We start from the raw sequence: 22,269 nt of genomic DNA on the forward strand, positions 1-22,269 counted from the left end.
TTTATACTCTGGGGTTTTCTTTAAGGTTCTTCTATTACTGCGAGAGCCGTAGCTGTGTTTCATGGCCCTCCTCATCGCCAGCTTCATCATTCACTCATACCTCATGGGAAAGGTGGGCGTTCTTCAGTCAGTGGGGTTGTGGCCACTGTGTTTGGAGCAACGGGATTCTTGGGCCGATATATTGTCAACCGCCTTGGTAAGTATAGTTCCTTGAGTTCAGTATGCTCAGTGCCACTTATTAGGGTTGCCTAATGAAAACCATGAACCATGTTTCTTTTCAGTTTAACAGTGTTACAAATTACTTGTATCTTGGATTTATGTAATTTTGATCTGCTGTATGTTAGGAAGCATTATCACTCTTCCTCTGTAGGATGTTGAAACAGGAATGGGGTCTCTGAAAAGTTATGGCATCTCTAGCAGGGAAAAATATGTTTTTGTGAAACATGATTTCCATTTACTTGTCATGCTGTAATTTAAATATTTGCCAACTCACTGTTGTATAAAGTATTCATATTATGTTAGTATTGATCCTTGTTTCAACCCGTTCTTTTTTAGGACGTATGGGGTCACAGGTGATCATACCCTATCGGTGTGAAGCATATGACACCATGCACCTTCGTCCCATGGGTGACCTAGGTCAGATTATCTTTCTGGTAAGAGTCTGTGTGACTGATTGCTGATTACTGGAGTTGACTGATGTAAAGTACTGAGGTCATTTTTAGGAGAGAGAGGCAGTATAATAAAGCAGCAGTTTCATCTCAGAATGAACCAAGGGCATCCTCCATTTACCTCATTCTTATAAACTCTTATCTAGCAGTTGGCAAATGTCATTTTCTGTAAAAAGCCAGTTGGTAAATATTTTAGCCTTTGTAGGTCATAGGGTCTTTGTCATGATTACTCAGCTCTCCCCTTTTGCCTGAAAGTAGCCATAGATAAAATATAAATGAATGGGAGTGGCTGTGTTCTAATAAAAGTTTATTTACAAAGTTAGACTATAGGCTAGATTTGCCCATGGGTCATAATTTGCTGATCCCTGCTCTAGGCCCCTGCCATCCAGTATGGTAGCCATTAGCCACATGTGGCCACTGAACACTTGAAATGTGGCCAATCTTAATTCAGATGTGATGTAAGTATAAAATACAATCAAATTTCAATGACATAGTACAAAGAAAATAATATAAGTCATGAATAATTTTTTATACTTACTAAATATTAAAATAATATAAGGGGTATATTTGGTTAAATAAAGTATATTATTAAAATGAATTTCGCCTGTTTCATTTTACTCTTTAAGAAAAAAGTTTTTAAAATATTTATTTATTTATTTTGAGAGAGAGAGACAGAGAGACAGAGAGAGAGAACATGTGTGTGCTTGGGGGGAGAGGCAGAGAGAGGGAGTGAGAGAATCCCAAGCAGGCTCTGAGCTGTCTGCGCAGAGCCTGATGTGGGGCTCGAACCCACGAACTGAACCATGAGATCATGACCTGAACTGAAACCAAGAGTTGGATGCTTAGGCAACTGAGCCAGCCAGGTGCCCCTAAAATTAAAAAAAAAAGAAATTTTAATGTTGATTTACTTTTGAAAGGGAGAGAGAGAGAGAGACAGAGACAGAGTGTGAGTGGAGGAGAGGCATAGAGAGAAAGAGACACACACACAGAATCCAAAGCACTCTCCAGGCTCTGAGCTGTCAGCATAGAGCCCAATGTGGGCCTCAAACTCACAGACCATGAGATTGTGACCTGAGCCAAAGTTGGATGCTTAACCAACTGAGCCACCCAGGCGCTCCTCATTTTACTGTTTTAGATGTGACTAGTGGAGAGGTATCTGGGTGGCTCAATTGGTTAATCGTTCAACTCTTGATTTTGGCTCAGGTCATGATTTCCAGGTCGTGAGATAGAGCCCCGCATCGGGCCCCTGTGCTGGGCATGGAGCCTGCTTAAGCTATTCTCTCTCTCTCTCTCTCTCTCTCTCACTCTCTCTCTCTCTAAAAAATAAATAAATAAATAACAATAAATGTGAGAGTAGAAAATTCAGAATTGCCTATGTGCCTTATGTTATATTTCTGTTGGACAGTGCTTCTGTAGACTGAAAATCACACATACGGTGTTTTATGACTCGCTTCCTTGGCACAGACTTAGCTTAGAACACTGCTTGCTGTGCCTTCCCTGTTGTTACTCTTTAATCTGAAGGTTCTTTCTTTGGGCCAGTGGTTGCCTATGGGGCGAGGCAGGGGATACAGGGTAGGGGAGACCCTTCAATGCTGTGATTAGAAATGTGTGGGCCTTTATGGTTGCCACAATGACTGGTGATCATACTGATTTATTAGCTAGGGACCAGGGATGCTAAGTAGCATACAGTGCCCAAGGTAGTCCCTTTCCACAAAGAGCTCTGTTGCCCCAATGTCTATAGTTATCCTATTGAGAAACACTCTGGATGCTTCCTCTCCTATTCTTCTGCCTAAATTTTCCTATGTTTATCATCCTGTATGGAGTTGAGCTCTTCCATTTACACACTTTCCCCTCTTTTTTTTTTTTTAATTAATATAATTTATTGTCCTCAGTTCTCAGTATTTGAGAGTCTCTTATGGTTTGCCTCCCTCCCTCTCTCTTTTTTTTCCCCTTCCCCTCCCCCATGGTCTTCTGTTAAGTTTCTCAAAATCCACTTTCCCCTCTTAAAAAATATTTGGTAAACATCCTTAAGATCTCGGATACATTCATTCAGAGTATTTGTGATCTCTTTTACATTTTTACTTTTAATAGCTTTTCATTTATTCTTTACTGAAAGTTCACAAGCTAAGTATAATACTATATTGGAAATTTCTTGTTTCTATAAAGTGTTTTTCTTTTCTAAAATCTTAATCTTCATGGTATTACAGTTACAGGAGCTTAGCTTTTCTCCTGTTTCTTTGTGACTTGAGATTATGGGTCGCCTTGTCAGTCCTCAGAGTTAAAGTATTTCGCAAATAATAGGTGAACACTTTGACTGGCTTACACATGCAGAGTCATTGGAATTGAGCCATATGATGTATATTCCGTTTTTACCACAGGTATTTAAGCTTTGATGAGTAAGACCACAGGGAGCTCTCAGTCTTAAAAGAGAGTATGGAGACTAAACATATAACTTTGAATGTAATAATGTTTACAAAAGGGGAAGTACAGGAAAGGTAAAACAGGGGAGACTTCACTGTTGTTTATTTTTGAGAAGGATGGACCATACTGGGTGTGGAGCCCTGATTTCCCTGCTTTGGTCTCCATTGGAAACTTCCGTCTTAATGGCCACTTGGTTTGCTAACCTGAGTGCGCTCCCTGGGCCTCATCCCTGGGAATTTGGTTTCCTTTTAGTTCTTTCTCTCCAGGCATCCCTCTTGGGCCTTTCATGCAGTTATGCACCAATCTCTTCCACTGTGAATCTTCTTGGATTCTTTTTCTTCTCCCTGTGCCGTCTTTTCTAAAAAAGTTTCAGCTCTAGTATGTGTAGAACTGCTGTTTTTGTTGGGTATGTCACACACTGTGCAACAGATTTTATGTCTCTTTTACATAATCTTCATAGCAAACACATGAGGTAGGTTGTATTTTCAAATTTTTTATTTTTTATTTTCAAATTTTACATGGAGGTTGGAGAATTTGTACAGTTTATAAAAAGGCAAATGGAATTTGCATTCCTGTCTGACTCCACAGCTATTACTCTACACTTCTCTTGTTCCCCCCCCCCCCCCCCCCACTTCTTCGCTTATAACTAGTTCCTCCTTCTGAGAGCTTCATCTTTTGCTCTGGAATCGGATTTCTGTAGCCATGGCTCTCTTTTCTAAATTGCACAGGGATGTTAGTGCACCCCCTCCTGCTCACTTCCCCCCTCACCTCCCTCCCCACTCACTCTTACGTACACCTTAGCATTTGACCCTAAGAAACTTCTTACTGCTTATTATTTCCCATTCAAATGCTTAAAAAATCCAATTTCATTTTAATGTAGAAAATGCTGTACCTTTGCTAGGGGTTATTTTGGACCCGAATCGTCGGTCTGACTATAGTCTAAATCACTCAGAACTTTAGTTCTACACGAAAATCTGCCATGGGCTCAGCCTGCACTTTGGGGCAGGTCACACCTCCCCGAGTGTGCTTGACATGTCTTTGAAGTAGAAATGACTAGATCTGGGATTGTGAAGAGGAAAGAGTTAAAAAGAAATAAGAAAATAGTTACGAAGGCTCCCATTTTAACATTAGCCTTTAGGAGATAGTCCTCCTGTCTTTAGTCTGTAACTGGTTGCCACCAAAAGGGAAAGTCCATTTTCCTCCCAAATAATCCTTGGTCTTTGGCTGTGTTTCAGGAAGGGAGATTTGGTAACTAGAATCCCTTACAAACTTGCTGGGGACAGTTGGGTGGCCAAAAATGGATATGCCCCACTAGAAATGAATATTGTCTTTTCTAATTCTGTCATTTCATTACCTGAATGAAATAGATGTTCTTTGACCTATTTGTCTCCAGGAGAGCTAGAGAATCAGCAAGGAGTTCAGACCTCATGACCGTTTTTGTTGTAATAAATGGAGCCTATATAAAATGGTACTAAATTCTGACTATATCAGATGGCCTATTTTGAAACGTGCCAGGGGGGACCCCTTATGTTTTCATCTGACCGGCTACTGTTTTTCTAGGAATGGAATGGCAAGGACAAAGATTCTATCCGAAGAGCAGTGAAGCACAGCAATGTGGTCATTAATCTTGTTGGGCGAGAATGGGAAACCAAGTAAGTCTTTGGCTTGATTTTTCTTTTTCTTTTCTTTTTTTTAAATTCAAATTCAAGTTAGTTAACATACAGTGTAGTATTGGTTTCAGGGGCAGAATTTAGTGATTCATCACTTCCATACAACACCCAGTGCTCATCCCGACAAGTGCCCTTCTTAATGTCCTTCATCCATTTAGTCCATCCCCCACACCGCCTCCCCTCCAGCCACCCTCAGTTTGTTCTCTGTATTTAAGAGTCTTTTACAGTTTATCTCCCTCTCTGTTTTTATCTTATTTTTTCTTCTCTTCCCCTATGTTCATTTGTTTTATTTCTTAAATTCCACATATGAGTGAAATCATACAATATTTATTTTTCTCTGACTGATTTATTTCATTTAGCATAATATATACTCCAGTTTCATCCACGTTGCTGCAAATGGCAAGATTTCATTGTTTTTGATTGCCAAGTAATATTCCATTTTGTGTGTGTGTGTGTGTGTGTGTGTGTGTGTGTACACACACGCACACACCCTCTTTATTCATCAGTTGATGGACACATGAGCTCTTTCTGAATTTGGCTGTTGTTGATAGTGTTGCTATAAACATTGGGGTGCATGTGCCCCTTTGAATCAGCATTTTTGTATCCTTTGGATAAATACTTTGTAGTGAGTTGCTGGGTCGGAGGCTAATTCTATTTTTAATTTTTTGAGGAACCTCTATACTGTTTTCCAGAGTGGCCACTTTGCATTCCCACTTGCAGTGTAAGAGGGTGCCCCTTTCTCCACATCGTCGCCAACATCTGTTGTTTCCTGAGTTGTTAATGTTAGCCATCTGACAGGGATGAGGCAGTAATTATGGTTTTGATTTGTATTTCCCTGATGATGAGGAAGGTTGAGCATTTTTTCATGTGTCTGTTAGCCATCTGGATGTCTCTTGTTTTTTCTTTGCATGTGATGACTTAAGTTTCAGTAGACATTCACTGGGTACCTTCTACTGTCAGGCATTGTAGTTGTCACATTTTTTATTAGTCCATCATTAAGCATTAATATTGAACACCCGTTTATATACCCAATAACACCCTTTCAAGAGGTTTAGTCGGCGGTAAGTCTGGTATGTAAGCAATGTGATATGTTACCCATAAAAAAGCTAATAGAGATTGTGTTAGTATGGTTGGTGTCATCAACTTGACGGAACCACCGGTTGCTCATGAATTACCGATGCTGTGTTTGGATTTGTCCAGCTGGGATGGATTAGGTAGGAGGATTTTGCCTATCCTGCTGTTCGTCAAACTGAACATTGGTTTTTCTTGTGTAAACAGTGTTCTAGATCTGTTCACACTGTTGAAGATAACATGAATATTGGTTTGAACAGTTCTTTTTACCTTTTGTATGGGTTGTTCATCAACAAATAGTGTTTTAATCTCACAGTTCCGCAACACTTTGTTCACACCATTTTCTTAATATTTATTAAGTTTGATTATCTATGTCTGCCTTAGCACATATTTTTAAGTTCTTTGATTACTTACAGGGTCTTTTTTGACTTTATATCTCCTGTAGTGACTTATAGCAGTGCCTTGTACAGAGTAAGTATTAATCTTATTATGTAATGTTAACGTTATTGTATTAAATTGGTGACTGATTTTTTAGTTTCTTTTTTTTCCCCCGAGGGAAAAGGATGAGAAGGCCCAAGCATAAGAAGTGGTTCCTTTTTAGCTCCCAACACTTCCCGCCTCCCTACCCAACCACTGCAGCCAGATACCCTTAAAGGGTCTCAGCCTTGGGATTCCTTGAGGACAGAGAATATTATGTGTGCTGATTTATAACTTATGGTGAGGTTTAAATTATGTACAGTAATGACAGTGAGCAGTAAAGTTAAAAAAAATACACACATATATACTATATACATATATATATTTTTTCTTACATATATATTTTGATTTTGGGTTAAATCATTGCCATTTAAACATTTAACTATTATGAGGGTGCCTGGATGGCTCAGTTGGTTGAATGTCTGATTCCTGATTTCAGCTCAGGCCATGATCTTAGGGTCATGGGATCTAGCCCCATGTTGGGTTCCATGCTAGGTATGGAGTCTGTTTGAGATTCATATTCTCTCTCTCTCTCTCTCTCTCTCCCTCCCTCCCTCCCTCCCCCCTCCCCCTCCCCCCTCCCTCCCTCCCTTCCCCCCTCCCTTTCTCTCCCCATCTCCCTCTTCCCCCCCCACTCTCCCTCCTTCTGCCCTTCCCTCACTCATTCTCTCTGTCTCTCTCTCTCTCTCTCTCTCTCTCACACACACACACACACAAATTAAAAATAAATAAATAATAAAAGTTTAACTGTTATGAATTCCAGCAATAGTATGGAAAACCAGTTTATCACAGAAAACTTTGAAATCCTGAGTCAAGTGTTCTTAACTGATCCTCCTTTTTTCTTTCTTTCTTTCTTTCAGAAACTTTGATTTTGAGGATGTTTTTGTGAAGATTCCCCAAGCAATTGCTCAAGTGTCCAAGGAAGCTGGAGTTGAAAAATTCATTCATGTTTCACATCTGAATGCTGATATTAAAAGCTCTTCTAGATATCTGAGAAATAAGGTAATGACAAGTTGACCTGGGAAGTGGTTCACAGAGCCAGAGTTTCTTGGCCCCTTTGAAACATGAGTTAAGTGAGAAGGGTTTCTCACTGACATTTCCAGAATTAAAAGGGGCTTCTGATTCTCTGTATCCAGAACTAGATTGACGTGTGTGATATGTGTGTGTTGTGTTCTGACAATTTGGTTAAGTGCCCTCTGTTTGCAGGGAACTATGGTAAGGGGCTTCAGAGAAAGAGCATTATTACCTGTTCTCAGAGTTCTTTGACAATGGCTCCAGCTTTTTGACCCACTGCATTTTTTTTATTGAACAAATTATTTATTAAGTACCTACTGCATGTTGCATATTGAATTAGGCGGTAGGCATACAGTAGTGAATAAAATGGACTTGGTCTTAGTCCATATCTCATTTCTAGTCCACTGAGGAAAATAACTCCAGTTGTGCCTGGTGTTGCAAAGTAGAGAGCTGTGCCATAAGAGCGAACTGTGCCATAAGAGCATATAATGGGGGAGAGAGGACATCTATCAGTCAGGTGCATTTAATTGCTAGCATCCGAAAACCCAATGTTAAAGGCCCCGTGTTTCTGAAAAATCCAGCAATTGGGATAGGGAAGCTTAGCCACATTGGTGCCAAGGTACATCAGGGTTTCAGCTTTGTTTCTCTGTGATTCTTTCACCTCTTTCTTTTTGTGTAAGCTCTGTTTCTGTAAGAAACAGAGCTGCTAGCAGCACATCTGAGCCTCACCATTTTCATACTGCATGGATGAAGGGGAATGGGTGTGTGTACTCTGTGCCTGCCTCTCCCCTGGCATTCACAGAATCCTCTGAATCCATGGTTATTTGGAAGGGCAGGGGCTGGGGTTGGAGTCAGTGGTGGGGGAGAGAGAAGACTCCAAGATGCCCAGCCCTGTAGCTTACACCACTGGACAGATGGTGGTGCTGTTGAATAAGGTGAGAAACACTTGAGAAGGACAAGGCTTTTGGACAGTGGTTCTTAGTTGTAGCTGCTCATTAGAATCACTGAGGAAATTTTGAAAAATCCTGATGCCCAGGCTTCACCCTGGCCAATGAAAATAGAATCTCTGGGGATAGACCTTGGGCATTTGGTATTTTTTAAGTCTCCCTAGAGAGTTCCACTGTGCAGCAAAGATTGAGATAGAATATTTACAGAGAAGGAAGCGGATGATCTAGTTTTGTACTCAGGTCGCATTTCAGGTATGTGTCAGTCATCCAAGTCACAATGGTGAATGGGGTTTATGATCCTAGAGCTCAGAAATGAGGTCTGGTTTGGAGATACAAAACCAGTTAATTGAAGCAATGTTTGGGAATAAGATTGCCTAGTGAGGAAGCATAGATTGAGAGAACTTTGGATGGGGCCCAGAGGAGTACCAATGATTAGTGTGCTCTGGTAGACAAGGAGACACCTGTAAAAACCCAAACAAGTAAAAAGACTGAGAAGGAGTAGATGTGGTGAGGTGGGGAAACCAGGAGAGTAGAAGGTCATGGAAGCCAAGGGAAGACCGTCGCAAGCAGAGAGTAGTTGCTTACGAACGCCATTGAGAAGCTAAGGGAGGTGAGAACTAGAAAGTCACCTTGGATCTGCGGACATGGAAGTCATCTGTGATCTGACCAAGAATGGTTTGGGCGCAGGTGTTAGGGCAGAATCCAGAGCACAGGTGAGCAGAGAATGAGCAGGAGCCGAGGCAGTGGGGATTGGAAGGGCAGGCAGCATGTGTAAGTGGTTTGGTAAGAGGATGGAGGGAGGCAGGCAGCTGGAGGAGCATGTGGAGTTGGGAATCTTTGTCTTCTTTTCTTTTCTTTTCTTTTCTTTTCTTTTCTTCTTTCTTTCTTTCTTTCTTTCTTTCTTTCTTTCTTTCTTTCAAGGCCTTGACATTGTTTAAGTGCTGGTGAGAAGGTTCTGGTTAAGAGACTGAGGATAAAGGAAAGAGTTAATTGGGCAGGTTCCTGAGGAAGGGCAAGTGAGCCCTGGAGCATGGGAGGCAGGGCCATTTCCCTGTGTGGTAAGAAAGGAGGAGAATTGTAGGTTTTGTGGTGGGAACTTGAGGTGGTTTTTGTCTGCTGCTGTATTTTCTTTGAATTAGAAGGTGAAGTTGGTTACTGGAAGGAAGAAAAAAGTAAAGGAGGAATCTGAATAGGATAGAGAGTGTTTGAAACTGTCAGGAGAGAATACCTAATTAGAAGAAAGCACTACTTGTGGGAAATGTTGAAGATGCAGTTAAAATGGGTGACATGAGTGTATAGTGGTACCAGTTTATGATTTTTTAAAATTCAGGTGTCATTAACATACATTACATTACTTTTGGGCATATAACATAATGATTCGACATAAGTATATATTGAGAGATGATCTCCACAATAAGTCTGGTTAACATCACCACACATATTCAAAGATTTTTTATCTCAAGATGAGAACTTTTAAGATCTACTCTTTGATTAGCAACTTTGAAATAGTATTTTCCTTACCTATAGTTGCCATGCTTTATGTTACATCCCGAGACTTATTTATTTTGTAACTCCCAAGTTTGTTCCTTTCACTTATACCTTGTACCTTCACTCATTTCGCCCACCCTCATCCCCTGCCTCTGGCCATCTGTTCTTTGTATCTAAGAGTTTGGTGGCTTTTTGTTTGTTTTTTGTTTTTTTTTATTCCATGTATAAGTGAGATCATATGGTATTTGTCTTTCTCTATTTTGCTTAGCATAATGTCCTCAGGGTCCATCCATATTGTTGCAAATGGCAAGGTTTCCTTTTTTAATGGCTGAGTAAAATATTCTCTGTGTGTGTGTGTGTGTATGTGTGTGTGTGTGTATCACATTTTTTTCATCCATCATCCCCTGATGGACACTTGGGTTGCTTCCATGTCTTGGCTGTTGTAAATAATGCTGCAGTAAACATGGGGATGCAGATATTTTTTCAACTTAGTATTTTCATTTCCTTTGGACATATTAGCAGAAGTGGCATCACTGGATCATATGGTAGTTGTATTTTTTAATTTTTGAGGAACCCCCGTGCTGTTTTCCACGGTGGCTGCACCAATTTACATTCCCACCAATAGTGCACAAGGGCCCCCTTTTCTCCACATCCTCACTAACATTTGTTATTTCTTGTCTTTTTGATAATCACCATGCTAATAGGTGTGAGGCGATACCTATTTGTGGTTTTGATTTGTATTTCCCTGATGATTAGTGATTCTGGGCACCTTTTTATACATGTTGGCCATCTGTATGTCTTCTTTGGAAAAATGTCTATTCAGATCTTCTTCCCATTTTTTAATCAAATTGGGGTGGTTTTATTTTTTATTGAGTTGTCCGATTATGATTTATTTTCCTCCATCTCTGAAGGCAGGAGGAGTGCATGGCTCAAAGGAGGCTAACAGGGTTCTTTCAGAATTGGGATTTTGCCTGGTGGGTGGAGTCAAGACAAAGGGACAAGGTAATTTACAATATTGGTAAGAGAGTGATTAAAAAGTTGGGCCATGGAATCTAATCTGAGGCAGGTTAGGAGGGCTTGATGAGTAGGAAAGCAGCATCAGAGGGCTAGAACGCCTGAGAATTCAGGTGAAGACCAGATATCTCAGGAAGAGATGAATGAAGCACCTGGAGGTATGGGAGGTTGCCATCTGAGAGCAGGATGTCTTCATTTAGTGTTTCAGAAGACAGGCACTTGTAGTTGTTGATATGGACTGTGGCCTGAACGAGTTGAGAGGGGCAGAAGTGGAGAGAAGAGGAGGTCATTGGAATTGAGAAGCTCAAGAAACTGAGAGGTTCAAGCCTACCTGGACATATAGGTCACTCACAGGAGTCATGCAGGTGGAGAGGAAGGCTGGACTCGGTGCTGATACCTGCATTGAAAGAGGCCTTGTCTAGGAGGAGATAGATGATAGGCAAGGGTGTTGAGGTTCGGGAGGTTCCTGGCCCCTCCCCGACTCCTCTGGGTATGTATGTGTGCTGCCACTTCCATATCGTGGCCTCCCACCACGCTATCCTTTCTCTGGCAGGCTGCTAGATTGTTGACACAAACTAGAGGACCTGTAAGTAGAAAGAAAAATGGAAGCTAGAAAAGTTCTACTCTGATTTTTCTCCTTTCTTCTTCGGCCTAAGCTTCCCTAGAATAAATACGGGAAGGAACCCAACAAGAGCCATATGAGGCAGGGCATTTTTGTGTATTATTTAAAAACAAAAATTCTGGGTAACTGACCTTTATGAATCATACCGTAATCTGCAGAAACTGACCTTTGAAATACCAGTAACGTCCTAATAGAAGGAATTCGAGCTTTGTTCTCTCCTCTCAGAACTCTGCTTTGTTTGGTTGCTTGTTTAGGCTGTTGGAGAGAAGGAAGTGAGAGATGCCTTTCCGGAAGCCATTATCATAAAGCCGTCGGACATCTTTGGAAGAGAAGATAGATTCCTCAATCATTTTGCAAGTATGTATGCTTGTGTTCTGTCCTAGTCATAGAAAAGAGGATACGAGTTAACCAGGTTGAGGTGAAGCATAAGCTAACAGTGTTCTCTGATTTGACAGACTAAGGTGTATTTTCTCTCCCCCAGTTGCTTTTTTTCTCCCCAGAGGTCCTATTTGCCTAGTGTGATCTTCGTTACAGCCTGTGAAAAGAGCACCTTAGATTCACAGAAAGGTCGTGGGAGTTCTGTGAGGGTGGCAAGCCCACAAGAGGCAGCTTCCTTATCTGTTGCAATGGAGATGATAATGTCTGCCTCAGGACTGGCTTGTACTGGAATGCAGTAGCCCCTGTCACAGCACCTGGCCCACAGTACCTGCTTAAATGTTGGCCTTACTTATTTTTCCTATGAAGCCCCTGTTTCCTAACTACTTTCTCACATTAGTCCACATTCAGTCAAGTCACTTAGATGTTGATCTGAAAGACAGAGAGGTAGCGTCATATTTTGTCAGGTGCGTGTGATAGGTCTTCCTTGTAAATAGCCATTTCTGTGGAATGGGATTAGGGATTAATAAATATTAATTTGGCCATTGGTAAACTGGAAGTAGTTGGTATGTAAACTGCTTTCATGAGCTGGGCATCATGTTATGCTTACTCTCAGGGTTTTTGTTTGTTTAATAATTAGACTTGTCTAGGCAAAGGAAATCAGTCTCCTTGACTAAGTGATGAGGTTTTGAGATTCTACAGGAAAAAAATGATTTCCCTGTACATTTTCAGGAGTGGCAGGGGAGAATACATTTTTTTATTTATTATTTATTTTGAGAGAGAGGGAGAGAGAGCACGTGTGTGAGCGGGGGAGGGGCAGACAGAGAGGGAGAGAGAGAGAGAGAGAGAGAGGGAGAGAGAGAGAGAACCCCAAGCAGGCTCCATGCTGTCAGCACAGAGCCCATTGTGGGACTCAGATTCACAAACCGTGAGATCATGACCTAGGCCAAATCAAGAGTCAGTTGCTTAACCAGTTGAGCCACCCAGGCACCCTTGGGGGGAGAATATATTTTTAAAGTCTGTGATAAGAACCCAGCTTTAGTTTCTGATTCTATCAAATTACCAGGTACCTGTCATTTTATTCACTTATATATTAGGAGACGATTCTGCCTCTCCTAGGGAGTAGTAGGATGGTTAGTGAGGTACAGTTTTATCATTAGCTTTCTATTTCTCCTCATTAGCTATTTATATTATTTCTTTCAGTTTTCTTTGTCCTTTGTCCATGTATGTTTGGCTTTTTTTGAGAGGTGTTTTTCTTACTAATTTGTCTAGACTCTTTGTATATTAAGGGTACATATCTTTGGTTATATTTGCTGCAGTTTTTTTGTTGGCATGTTTACTTGAGTTATTTTAAAATTAAATAGACTTTATTATTATTTTTTTAATGTTTTATTTATTCTTGAGAGAGAGAGAGAGACAGAGCATGAGTGAGGGAGGGGCAAAGAGAGAGAGAGACACAGAATCTGAAGCAGACTGCAGGCTCTGAGCTGTCAACACAGAGCCCCACGTGGAACTGGAACTCAGAAGCCGTGAGATCATGACGTGAACTGAATGAAGTCAGATGCTCAACTGACTGAGCCACCCAGGCGCCCCGCCCCATTTGATTTTTTTTCGAGTAGTTTTAGGTCTGCAGAAAAGTTGAGTGGAAAGCACAGGTTCCCATATATTCTTTAATCCCTCAGTCTTTCCCCACACTTTTCTCTATTATTAACATTTGGCATTAGTGTATAGTATGTTTGTTACAATTGATGAGCCAATATTGATACATTATTATTAACTCAAGTCCATAATTTACATTAGGATTCATTCTTTATGTTGTACATTCTGTGTATTTTGACAAATGTATGATAACATCTACCATTAGAGTATCATAGAGAATAATTTCATTGCCTTAAAAATCTGTGTTGAGGGTGTGCCTGGGTGGCTCAGTCAGGTAAACATCTGACTTTCGCTCAGGTCAGGATCTCAGGATTCGTGAGTTCAAGCCCTGCATCAGGCTCTGTGCTGACAGCTCAGAGCCTGGAGCCTACTTCGGTTTTCTCTCTCCCTCTCTGCTGCTCCCCCGCTCACATTCTGTCTGTCTCTCTCTCACTCACTCAAAATATAAAACATTAAAAAGAGTTTCCTTCATGTCTTTTCATGGCTGAGAGCTTATTTCTTTTTATGGCTAAATAATATTCAATATAATATTCAATTGTATGGATGGACCACAGTTCATTTGTCCAATTTAGATATTTTTATCATGTGTTTTTGTGTGTTTTTTCCTCCTGATTGCTCATGTCGTTTCACATTCTGCATTAATTTCCAATTTAAAAAATTGTGGTAAAATACACATATAAAATTTACCATTTGCTTTGGACTGAATTATGTCCTTGTCTTCCCTCCTCTCCCCAGATTCTTCTTGAAACACTAACTTCTAATGTGATTGTATTTGGAGATAGGGCTTTTTAGGAGGTAATTAATGTTAAATAAAGAAATAAGGGTGGGGTCCTTGGTGGCCTTAAGAGAAGAGGAGCTCTCTCCCTGCACATGTGCACTGGGGAAAGGCTGAGGGTGAACATAGCTGGCTGACTGCAAGCCAGGAAGACAGTTCTCACCAGGAGCCAAATCAGTTGACACCTTGATCCTGGACTTTGCAGCCTCCAGAGCTGCAAGGAGATACATTTCTCTTGTTTAAGCCAGCCCGTTATGGTATTTTGTGATGGCTGCCTGAGCTGACTTCTAAGTGTACAGTTCAGTACTGTTAGTGTGTATTCATGCTGCAGCTATTCTGTGCAGCTCCTTTCTTCTTGTAGAACTGAAACTCTGTCCAGTAAACACCTTCCTGTTCCCTCCTTCCCCCAGCCCCTGGCAAGCACCATTCTGCTTTCTGCCCCTCTGAATTTGACTGCTCTAGGTATCTCGTATATGTGGAATCACACACCATTTTTTGTCATTGGTTAATTTCATTTAGTATAATGTCCTCATTATGTTTCCTTCCTTTTTTAAAAAATGTTTATTTGTGTGTATGTGTGAAAAAGAGAGAGAGAGAGAGAGAGAGAGAGAGCGCACACGCATGCGCAAGTGGGGGAAGGGCAGAGTGAGGGAGAGACAGAGTCCCAAGCAGGCTCTGTGCTGTCAGTGCAGAGCTGGATGTGGTACTCGAACTCAGGAACCGTGAGACCATGACCGGAGCCAAAACCAAGAGTTGGACCGTTAACCAATTGAGCCACCCAGGTGCCCAGTGGATTTTCTTCCCTTTTTAAGGCTGAGTAATATTCCACCGTATACACACACCACATTTTGCTTATCCGTTCATCTGTCAGTGGACGCTTAGGTTGCTTCCACCTTTTGGCTATTGTGAATAATGCTGCTATTAACACAGATATACAAATCTCTCTTTGAGACCCTGCTTTCAGTTCTTTGGGGGATATACCCGAAGTAGAATTGTTGGATCATATGGTAGTTCTATTTTTAATTTTTTGAGGAGTTACATACTATTTTCCATAGTGGTTTTTCCAGTTTACACTTTCACCAACAGTGCAGAGCCCAGGGTGTGAATTTTTCTGTATCCTCACCAGCACTTTATTTTCTGTTTTTTGGTTAGTAGCCATCCTAATGAGGGTAAGGTAATAGCTCATGATTTTGATTTGCATTTCTGCAATGATTAGTGATGTTGAACTTTTTTTTTTTTTCATGTGTTAGCCATTTGTGTATCTTATTTGGAAAAACGTCTGTTCATATCCTTTGCTTATTTTTCAATTGGGTTGTTTTTTGTTATGGTTGAATCATAAGAGCTCTTTATATATTCTGGGTAGTAACACCTTACCAGATATATGACTTAAAAATATTTTCTCCCACTCTGCAGGCTGCCTTTTCACTCTGTCCTTCAGTGCACAGAAGCTTTTAATTTTGATGTAGTCCAGTTTATTTGCTTTTCCTTTGTTGCCTATGTTTTAGTATCATAGTCAAGAAATCATTGCTGAGTCCAGTATCATGAAGCTTTCTCCCATATTTCCTTAGGGATTTTGTAGTTTTAGCTCTTATGTTTAAGTCTTTGATCCATCTTGAGTTCATTTTTGTGTATGATGGAAGGTAAGGATCCAACTTCATTCTTTTATATGTGGATATTCAGTTCTCCCAGCATCATTTGTTGAAAACGCTGTCATTTCCCTGTTGAACGGTTTTGGTTCCATGTCCAAAAAATTCATTTGAGTATACATATAAAGGTTATTTGTATCTGTTCTATTCCACTGGTTTATATGTCTATCTTTATGCCACTGTTTTGATCTCTGATAACTATAGCTTTGTAGTAAGTTTTGAAATCAAGAGATATGAGACCTCCAACTTTTTTTTCTCAAGATAGTTTTGACTAAACAGTAACATGAAAAGATGCTCAACATTATTCCTCATCAGGGAAATACAAATCAAAACCACACTGAGATACCACCTCATGCCGGTCAGAGTGGCTAAAATGAACAAATCAGGAGAATATAGATGCTGGAGAGGATGTGGAGAAACAGGAACCCTCTTGCACTGTGGTGGGAATGCAAACTGGTGCAGCTGCTCTGGATAACAGTGTGGAGGTTCCTCAAAAAATTAAAAATAGATCTATCCTATGACCCGGCAATAGCACTGCTAGCAATTTACCCAAGGGATACAGGAGTGCTGATGCATAGGGGCACTTGTAGCCCAATGTTTATAGCAGCACTTTCAACAATCGCCAAATTATGGAAAGAGCCTAAATGTCCATCAACTGATGAATGGATAAAGAAGTTGTCCAATGGAATACTACTTGGCAATAAGAAAGAATGAAATCTGGCCATTTGTATCAACGTGGATGGAACTGGAGAGTGTTACGCTAAGTGAAATAAGTCAGGCAGAGAAAGACAGGTACCATATGTTTTTATTATTATGTGGATCCTGAGAAACTTAACAGAAGACCATGGGGGTGGGGAAGGGGAAAAAAAAAAAAAAAGGGAGGGAGCCAAACCATAAGAGACTCTTAAAAACTGAGAATAAGCTGAGGGTTGATGGAGGGTGGGAGGGAGGGGAAAGTGGGTGATGGACATTGAGGAGGGCACCTTTTGGGATGAGCGCTGGGTGTTGTATGGAAACCAATTTGACAATAAATTTCATTAAAAAAAAATACCAAAACAAAAAGATAGTTTTGGCTATTTGGGGTCTCTGAAGATTCCATATGAATTTTAAGGTGTAGTTTTGTGTACTTTGCAGAATACACCATTGGGATTTTGACAGGGACTGCATTAGCTCTGTAGATTCTGTGGGTAGTTTGATATCTTAACAGTATTGTCTTCCACGTGAGATGTGTTTCTATTTGTTTGTGACTTACTAATTTCTTTCAGCAGTGTTTTCTAGTATTCAGCGTGCAAGTCTTTAGCCAACTTGATTAAGTTTATTCTTGAGTGTTGTATTCTTTTTGATGCTCTTATAAATAATGTCTACCTTAAAATTTTTTATAAGGTTTTTTTTTATCTTTACATTTAATCTACTTTGGTTTATGGTAAGAGATGAGGCTTTTCTCCCTCCCTTTCTTTTTCCCCAATTAGTAGAGTAATTGTCTCAGCACCATGTAGTATAAATAATCTTTCTATTTCTCACATATTTGTGGTAATGCACTCATCATTTACTAAATTCCCATACTAAAAACCCAGGGTCTTTTTCTGGGTTTCCTATGTTGTGCCGCTGATCTATTGATTCCTATGTGCCTCCTTAGTATGGGGTGCAGTTTAGACTCCAGTCTTGGGAGTGGCCATGCATCAAGTGGCCAAGCCATTTGACCACTTTCCCTTGCTGTCCATGTTCTTAAAGATTTGGCTTTTTTACTTTCCATCTTTGTTATCTGAAAAACAAGTGACTGCCGACTAGCTCTCTCAAAGTCAGCTACATCTATTCCATTACTTCAGTTATGCAAAGTGATTATGCTAACCTGGAACACCTGGAGATTGGGGGGGGGGGGGGTCTTCCAGGACCTTAGGCCTTCTAAGAATACTTCTCATTCTTCTGCCAGATATCCGTTGGTTTGGTGGTGTACCTCTTATTTCCTTGGGCAAGAAGACAGTGAAACAACCAGTCTATGTAAGTACCCTGGGTGGAGGGGCTTTGGCTGGATTCAGAGTCAGGTCATAGTATTCTGGTTTTATCTTAATCCTGTAACTCCATCATTCTTCTTTTCAGCTTGCATCAACTGCTTGCCTCTCAGTTTACTTAAGAGCTACATGTATTCTCTGTGTGTTCACTTGTTTGCTCATTTAAGAAAATACGTTGAGTGTACTAGGCACGCTGTACCTGTCACTGGGCATATAGAGGTATGAACTAGACACACATTGCTATCCCCAGGCTGGAAGGGTAGGCTAGCAAAGCAGTTGCCGTGCAATGTGGTTAAGTGCTATGATAGGGAGAGGATTTATATAATTACAGCAGAGAGGGACACCTAATCCAGACTTGAGGGTCAGGCACAGCCTCCCAGAGGAAATGACATCTACGGTGAGGTCTTTTTTTTTTTTTTTTTTTTTAATTTTTTTTTCAACCTTTATTTATTTTTTGGGGGGGGACAGAGAGAGACAGAGCATGAACGGGGGAGGGGCAGAGAGAGAGGGAGACACAGAATCGGAAACAGGCTCCAGGCTCCGAGCCATCAGCCCAGAGCCTGACGCAGGGCTCGAACTCACAGACCGCGAGATCGTGACCTGGCTGAAGTCGGACGCTTAACCGACTGCGCCACCCAGGTGCCCCAACGGTGAGGTCTTAAAAATGACTAGCTGCAAGTCATATGAGAGGGGGTTGGGCAAGAACATTTCATGCAGAGGGAACAGCATGTACAGGGGCCCAGAGGAGAGAGCGTGTTGGGTTCCATATTATGTTGAATCAGGGTTTCTCATCTGGCACTATTGACAGTTTGGGCCAGATAATCGTTTGTCAGAGGGGCTGTTGTAGAATGGTTAGCAGCATTCCTACCCACCAGATGGCAGTAGCACTACCTCCCCAGTTGTGACAACTAAAAATGTCTCCAGGCATTTGCCAAGGTCCCCTGGGAGCCAAAATCGCCCCCAGTTGAAAACCATGGGATCTGAAACCATATAAAAGTATTATTTTGGAAAGGCAAAATGGTAGAATGTTGGCAGTTCCATGGGGTTCAGCCTACTTGTTTGTGATAGCATGGTAACAGCGTTAGAGGAACGAGTGGTAAGGTGTGAGATTGCAGAGATGGTAGGCAAAGTCAAATCAGACGGCCTCGACAGCCGCCTGAGCGTGAATGTGCTCTGACTAGAAAAAATATATAGGTGAACCTTCCAATGTGCAGATCATTTGAGCTTTTGAGGAGTGGGTTCTTTAAGGGGCTTTCTGGAAACAGACAATGCCATTTTATCTTTTTTTTTTTTTTGGTTGTGATTGTTGTGGCCTGTTTTCTGACCTCCCTCCCTTCGTTCCCCCCTCCCTCCCTCTCCCATCTCTCTGTTTCTCTCTCTCAAGGATTGCTTAAACATGTGTTACAATTTCTTATAGGTTGTAGATGTATCAAAAGGAATTGTTAATGCCATTAAGGATCCAGATGCCAGAGGGAAATCTTTTGCCTTTGTTGGGTAGGTGGCTAGAGTTTGACTTTAAACTACCTGTTAAAATGAATGAATTTTAATGATTTACAGGAACAATAAGATCTAAACCTACCACTAACAGATGTATTTGTTGCATTTTTAGTATCTTTGTTCAACTATTTTTATTCCAGAAATTTTATTCCCTTAGCCCTGAGGCCATTGTGTCTCAAAGAGCTGTCCAAAAGCTACCACTGTCAGGATTTCCTGAATGGTTCTGTTGCATCAGGATTTGAGTGAACCACGGAATCGGATTTAATAAGTGATTTTTCTGTCAACCAAAGTCTGAGCACCAATTGCCCTAGTATATTACATATACTTAGTCCAGTGATTACCAAGGATGGTTTTGTACTACTCCAGTGATGTTTTTAATAAAGGCTGTTACTATAAATTCAGAAACACAAACAGAACACTTTTAGGGAGTAAGTGCAGTTGCAAAATCAAATTGCTTTTGATAGAGTGTTGCAATGTCCCCCAAAGGTTGGAAATGGCCTGGTTTACGATACAGTTGTTAGTGCTGCACAAGACTGATCATTTATGGTATGCTGTCTTTGCACTTAGGACAGATAGGAAACAGTTAAACTGTATAACTTACCTGATTTTATTAAATTTTGTCACAGCTGGGTTTAGGACCTTTTTTCTGGCTTAACTAAGACTAAAAAATTAAGACTCAGTCCGCCAAACCAAAAAGTACCAAATCCACTTAATAATTGGCCCAGAACCCTGTCATTCAGTGAAGCAAGCTAATGACACCTGATGTTCCATGAAAGGTGGAGATCTGATTCAACAATTAAGTGATAACTTTAATTCCTAGGAAATATTTGTTTCCAGAGAAAAGACACGTTTCTCTCTAAGGCAGGAGGCATAGTATACATTCCCAGGATTGTGAATTCATACATTGTTACGTTTCACTATTATTATAGATTTCATTTAGTAAAATTTTTGTCAGTGTAAATGATTGTATTGTATTTCTGAATCTAGTGGCTGCAGGCTAGGCCTCTCTTTGAGTTCCCTAGTTCAGTGCAATTAGTTACATGCTCTAGGAGAATTAGTCACAAAGTGTGTTCAGCGCAGAGCCCATACATCACTAGACTCAAGCCATCGGGTTCTAGTCAAGAGGTACTTAGACTAGGATTCTAGAGAAGAGAAGAACAGAAATGGCTTTACAGACTTTGCTTCCTACTCTGTAGAAATAGCTCTGTGATGAGTTAACCGGTTTCCTCTTTACCGCTCCCCAGCCCCCTCCAGTACGGTCATTGGTTGGGATGCATTACGTCATAGTTGTTTGGCACACATGGAAACGCAGGCATTTTTTTGTGTGTATGAAACTGGATACGTGTCTGCATTTCTCTTTTTGTCTTGTCAACGCAGAGGAAAACTTTGCTTATTTCTCAGACACTTTGAGGCTAATGCAAAAAGGCATAAGACCTTAAATTTTGCTCCTAGTTTTTTCATAGTTATTAATTTTATGATGTTGGTCCATTCTGTCATTCATTCATTAGGTACCTATTGATAATACACATAAAACTGGGAGCACTAATTCACAAATTCAGTGAGGTCACAAGGTACAGGATCAGATATAAAACTCAGTTTCCATATATTTGCAAATAAACGATCTGAAAATAAAACTAAGAAAATAATTGTATTCACAGTAACGTCAAAAGAATAAAGTATTTAGGTATAAATTTAACAAATATAAGACCAGTATCCAGAAAATTACAAAACATTGCTGAGGGAAATTAAAGAGGAGTTAAATGAATGGAAAGACATCTTAATGTTCATGGACTAGAAGAGCCAATATTGTTAACATGGAAACTTTCCCCAAATTGATCTCTCTACTCAAGCCAGTCCTATCCAAATTCCAGCAGGGTTTTTTTTTTTTTCCAGAAATTGACAAAGTAATTCTAAATTAATATGGAAATGCAAAGATCCACAACAGCCAAAACCATTTTGACAAAGAAGAATAAAGTTGGAGCACTTAGGTTTCCTAATTTCAGAACTTAACTCTCAAACCAGAGTTATCCAGACAGTGTGATGCTGGCATAAGAATATTCTATTCTAACTAAACTGAATCAATAGTCTAGATAGTCTAGAAATCAGCCTTTGTGTTTATGGATGGTTGATTTTTAACAGAACTGTCATGACACTTCAGTGGGGAAAGGATGGTCTTTTCTTCAGCAGGTGGTCCTGGGAAATCCACATGCCAAAGGATGAACATAGGCCCTTAATTTCACAAAATACATGAAAACATGAGCTCAAAATATATCAGAGACCTAAATGTAAGAGTTAAAACTAAAAAACTTTTGGAAGAAAAATAATGTTCTAGACCTTGGGTTAGGCAGAGATTTTTTAGATGTGGTATCAAAAGCATACTTTGTGAAAGGAAAAATTGATGTTAGACTGCACCAAAATGGGAAACTTTTGTACTTCAGAAGGCACCATTAAGAAAATGATGAAAAGACAAATGGTGGGTGAGATCATCGGCTAAAAGGCAGGATGGGGTGGGTGAGAGAGGTCTGTGGAAAATTTGAGGACCGAGTTGAAGATAGGAGGTATTCTCTGGTAGAATGGACAAACACCTCTTAGGAGAGCATGGCAGGGTTGCAAAGCAGAACTGAGTCTTCCATTTGAAGTTAGTGATCAGAAACATAGGTGAAGCCAGGTAGCCCAGCTGTTATTTTCTCTGCAACTCCATCTTGCTGGTGGTTCAGGCACAAAGAAGGCAGATACTCGCTTGAACCAGAGGAGGGACTTTGCTGCGCTAGTATAGTGGAGAGGCGGCTGGGGGACAAGAGCAAGTACATTACGTGTAATTAATTTACCCATGATACCAGTATTGCCTGTTGTTGTAAAGATTACAGATTGGTTTTTGGCATAGCATGCGTGCTGAGCAGTGATCCTTACACGTCC

The 22,269-nt window shown here is 40.6% G+C and overlaps 1 protein-coding gene across 1 annotated transcript in view; it reads left to right on the forward strand.

The window, feature by feature from the left end:
* Positions 1–22,269, forward strand: part of NDUFA9 (NADH:ubiquinone oxidoreductase subunit A9) — a 37,414-nt gene that overhangs the window by 7,593 nt on the left and 7,552 nt on the right. The window contains exons 2-8 of the mRNA XM_047866099.1: positions 26–196; positions 556–653; positions 4,650–4,741; positions 7,168–7,309; positions 11,647–11,749; positions 17,778–17,845; positions 19,274–19,350. Of these exons, the coding sequence (XP_047722055.1) occupies positions 26–196; positions 556–653; positions 4,650–4,741; positions 7,168–7,309; positions 11,647–11,749; positions 17,778–17,845; positions 19,274–19,350 (751 nt within the window). The remainder of the gene's footprint in view (positions 1–25; positions 197–555; positions 654–4,649; positions 4,742–7,167; positions 7,310–11,646; positions 11,750–17,777; positions 17,846–19,273; positions 19,351–22,269) is intronic.

The sequence above is a fragment of the Prionailurus viverrinus genome, chromosome B4, assembly GCF_022837055.1.
Source record: "Prionailurus viverrinus isolate Anna chromosome B4, UM_Priviv_1.0, whole genome shotgun sequence".
NCBI lineage: Eukaryota > Metazoa > Chordata > Mammalia > Carnivora > Felidae > Prionailurus > Prionailurus viverrinus.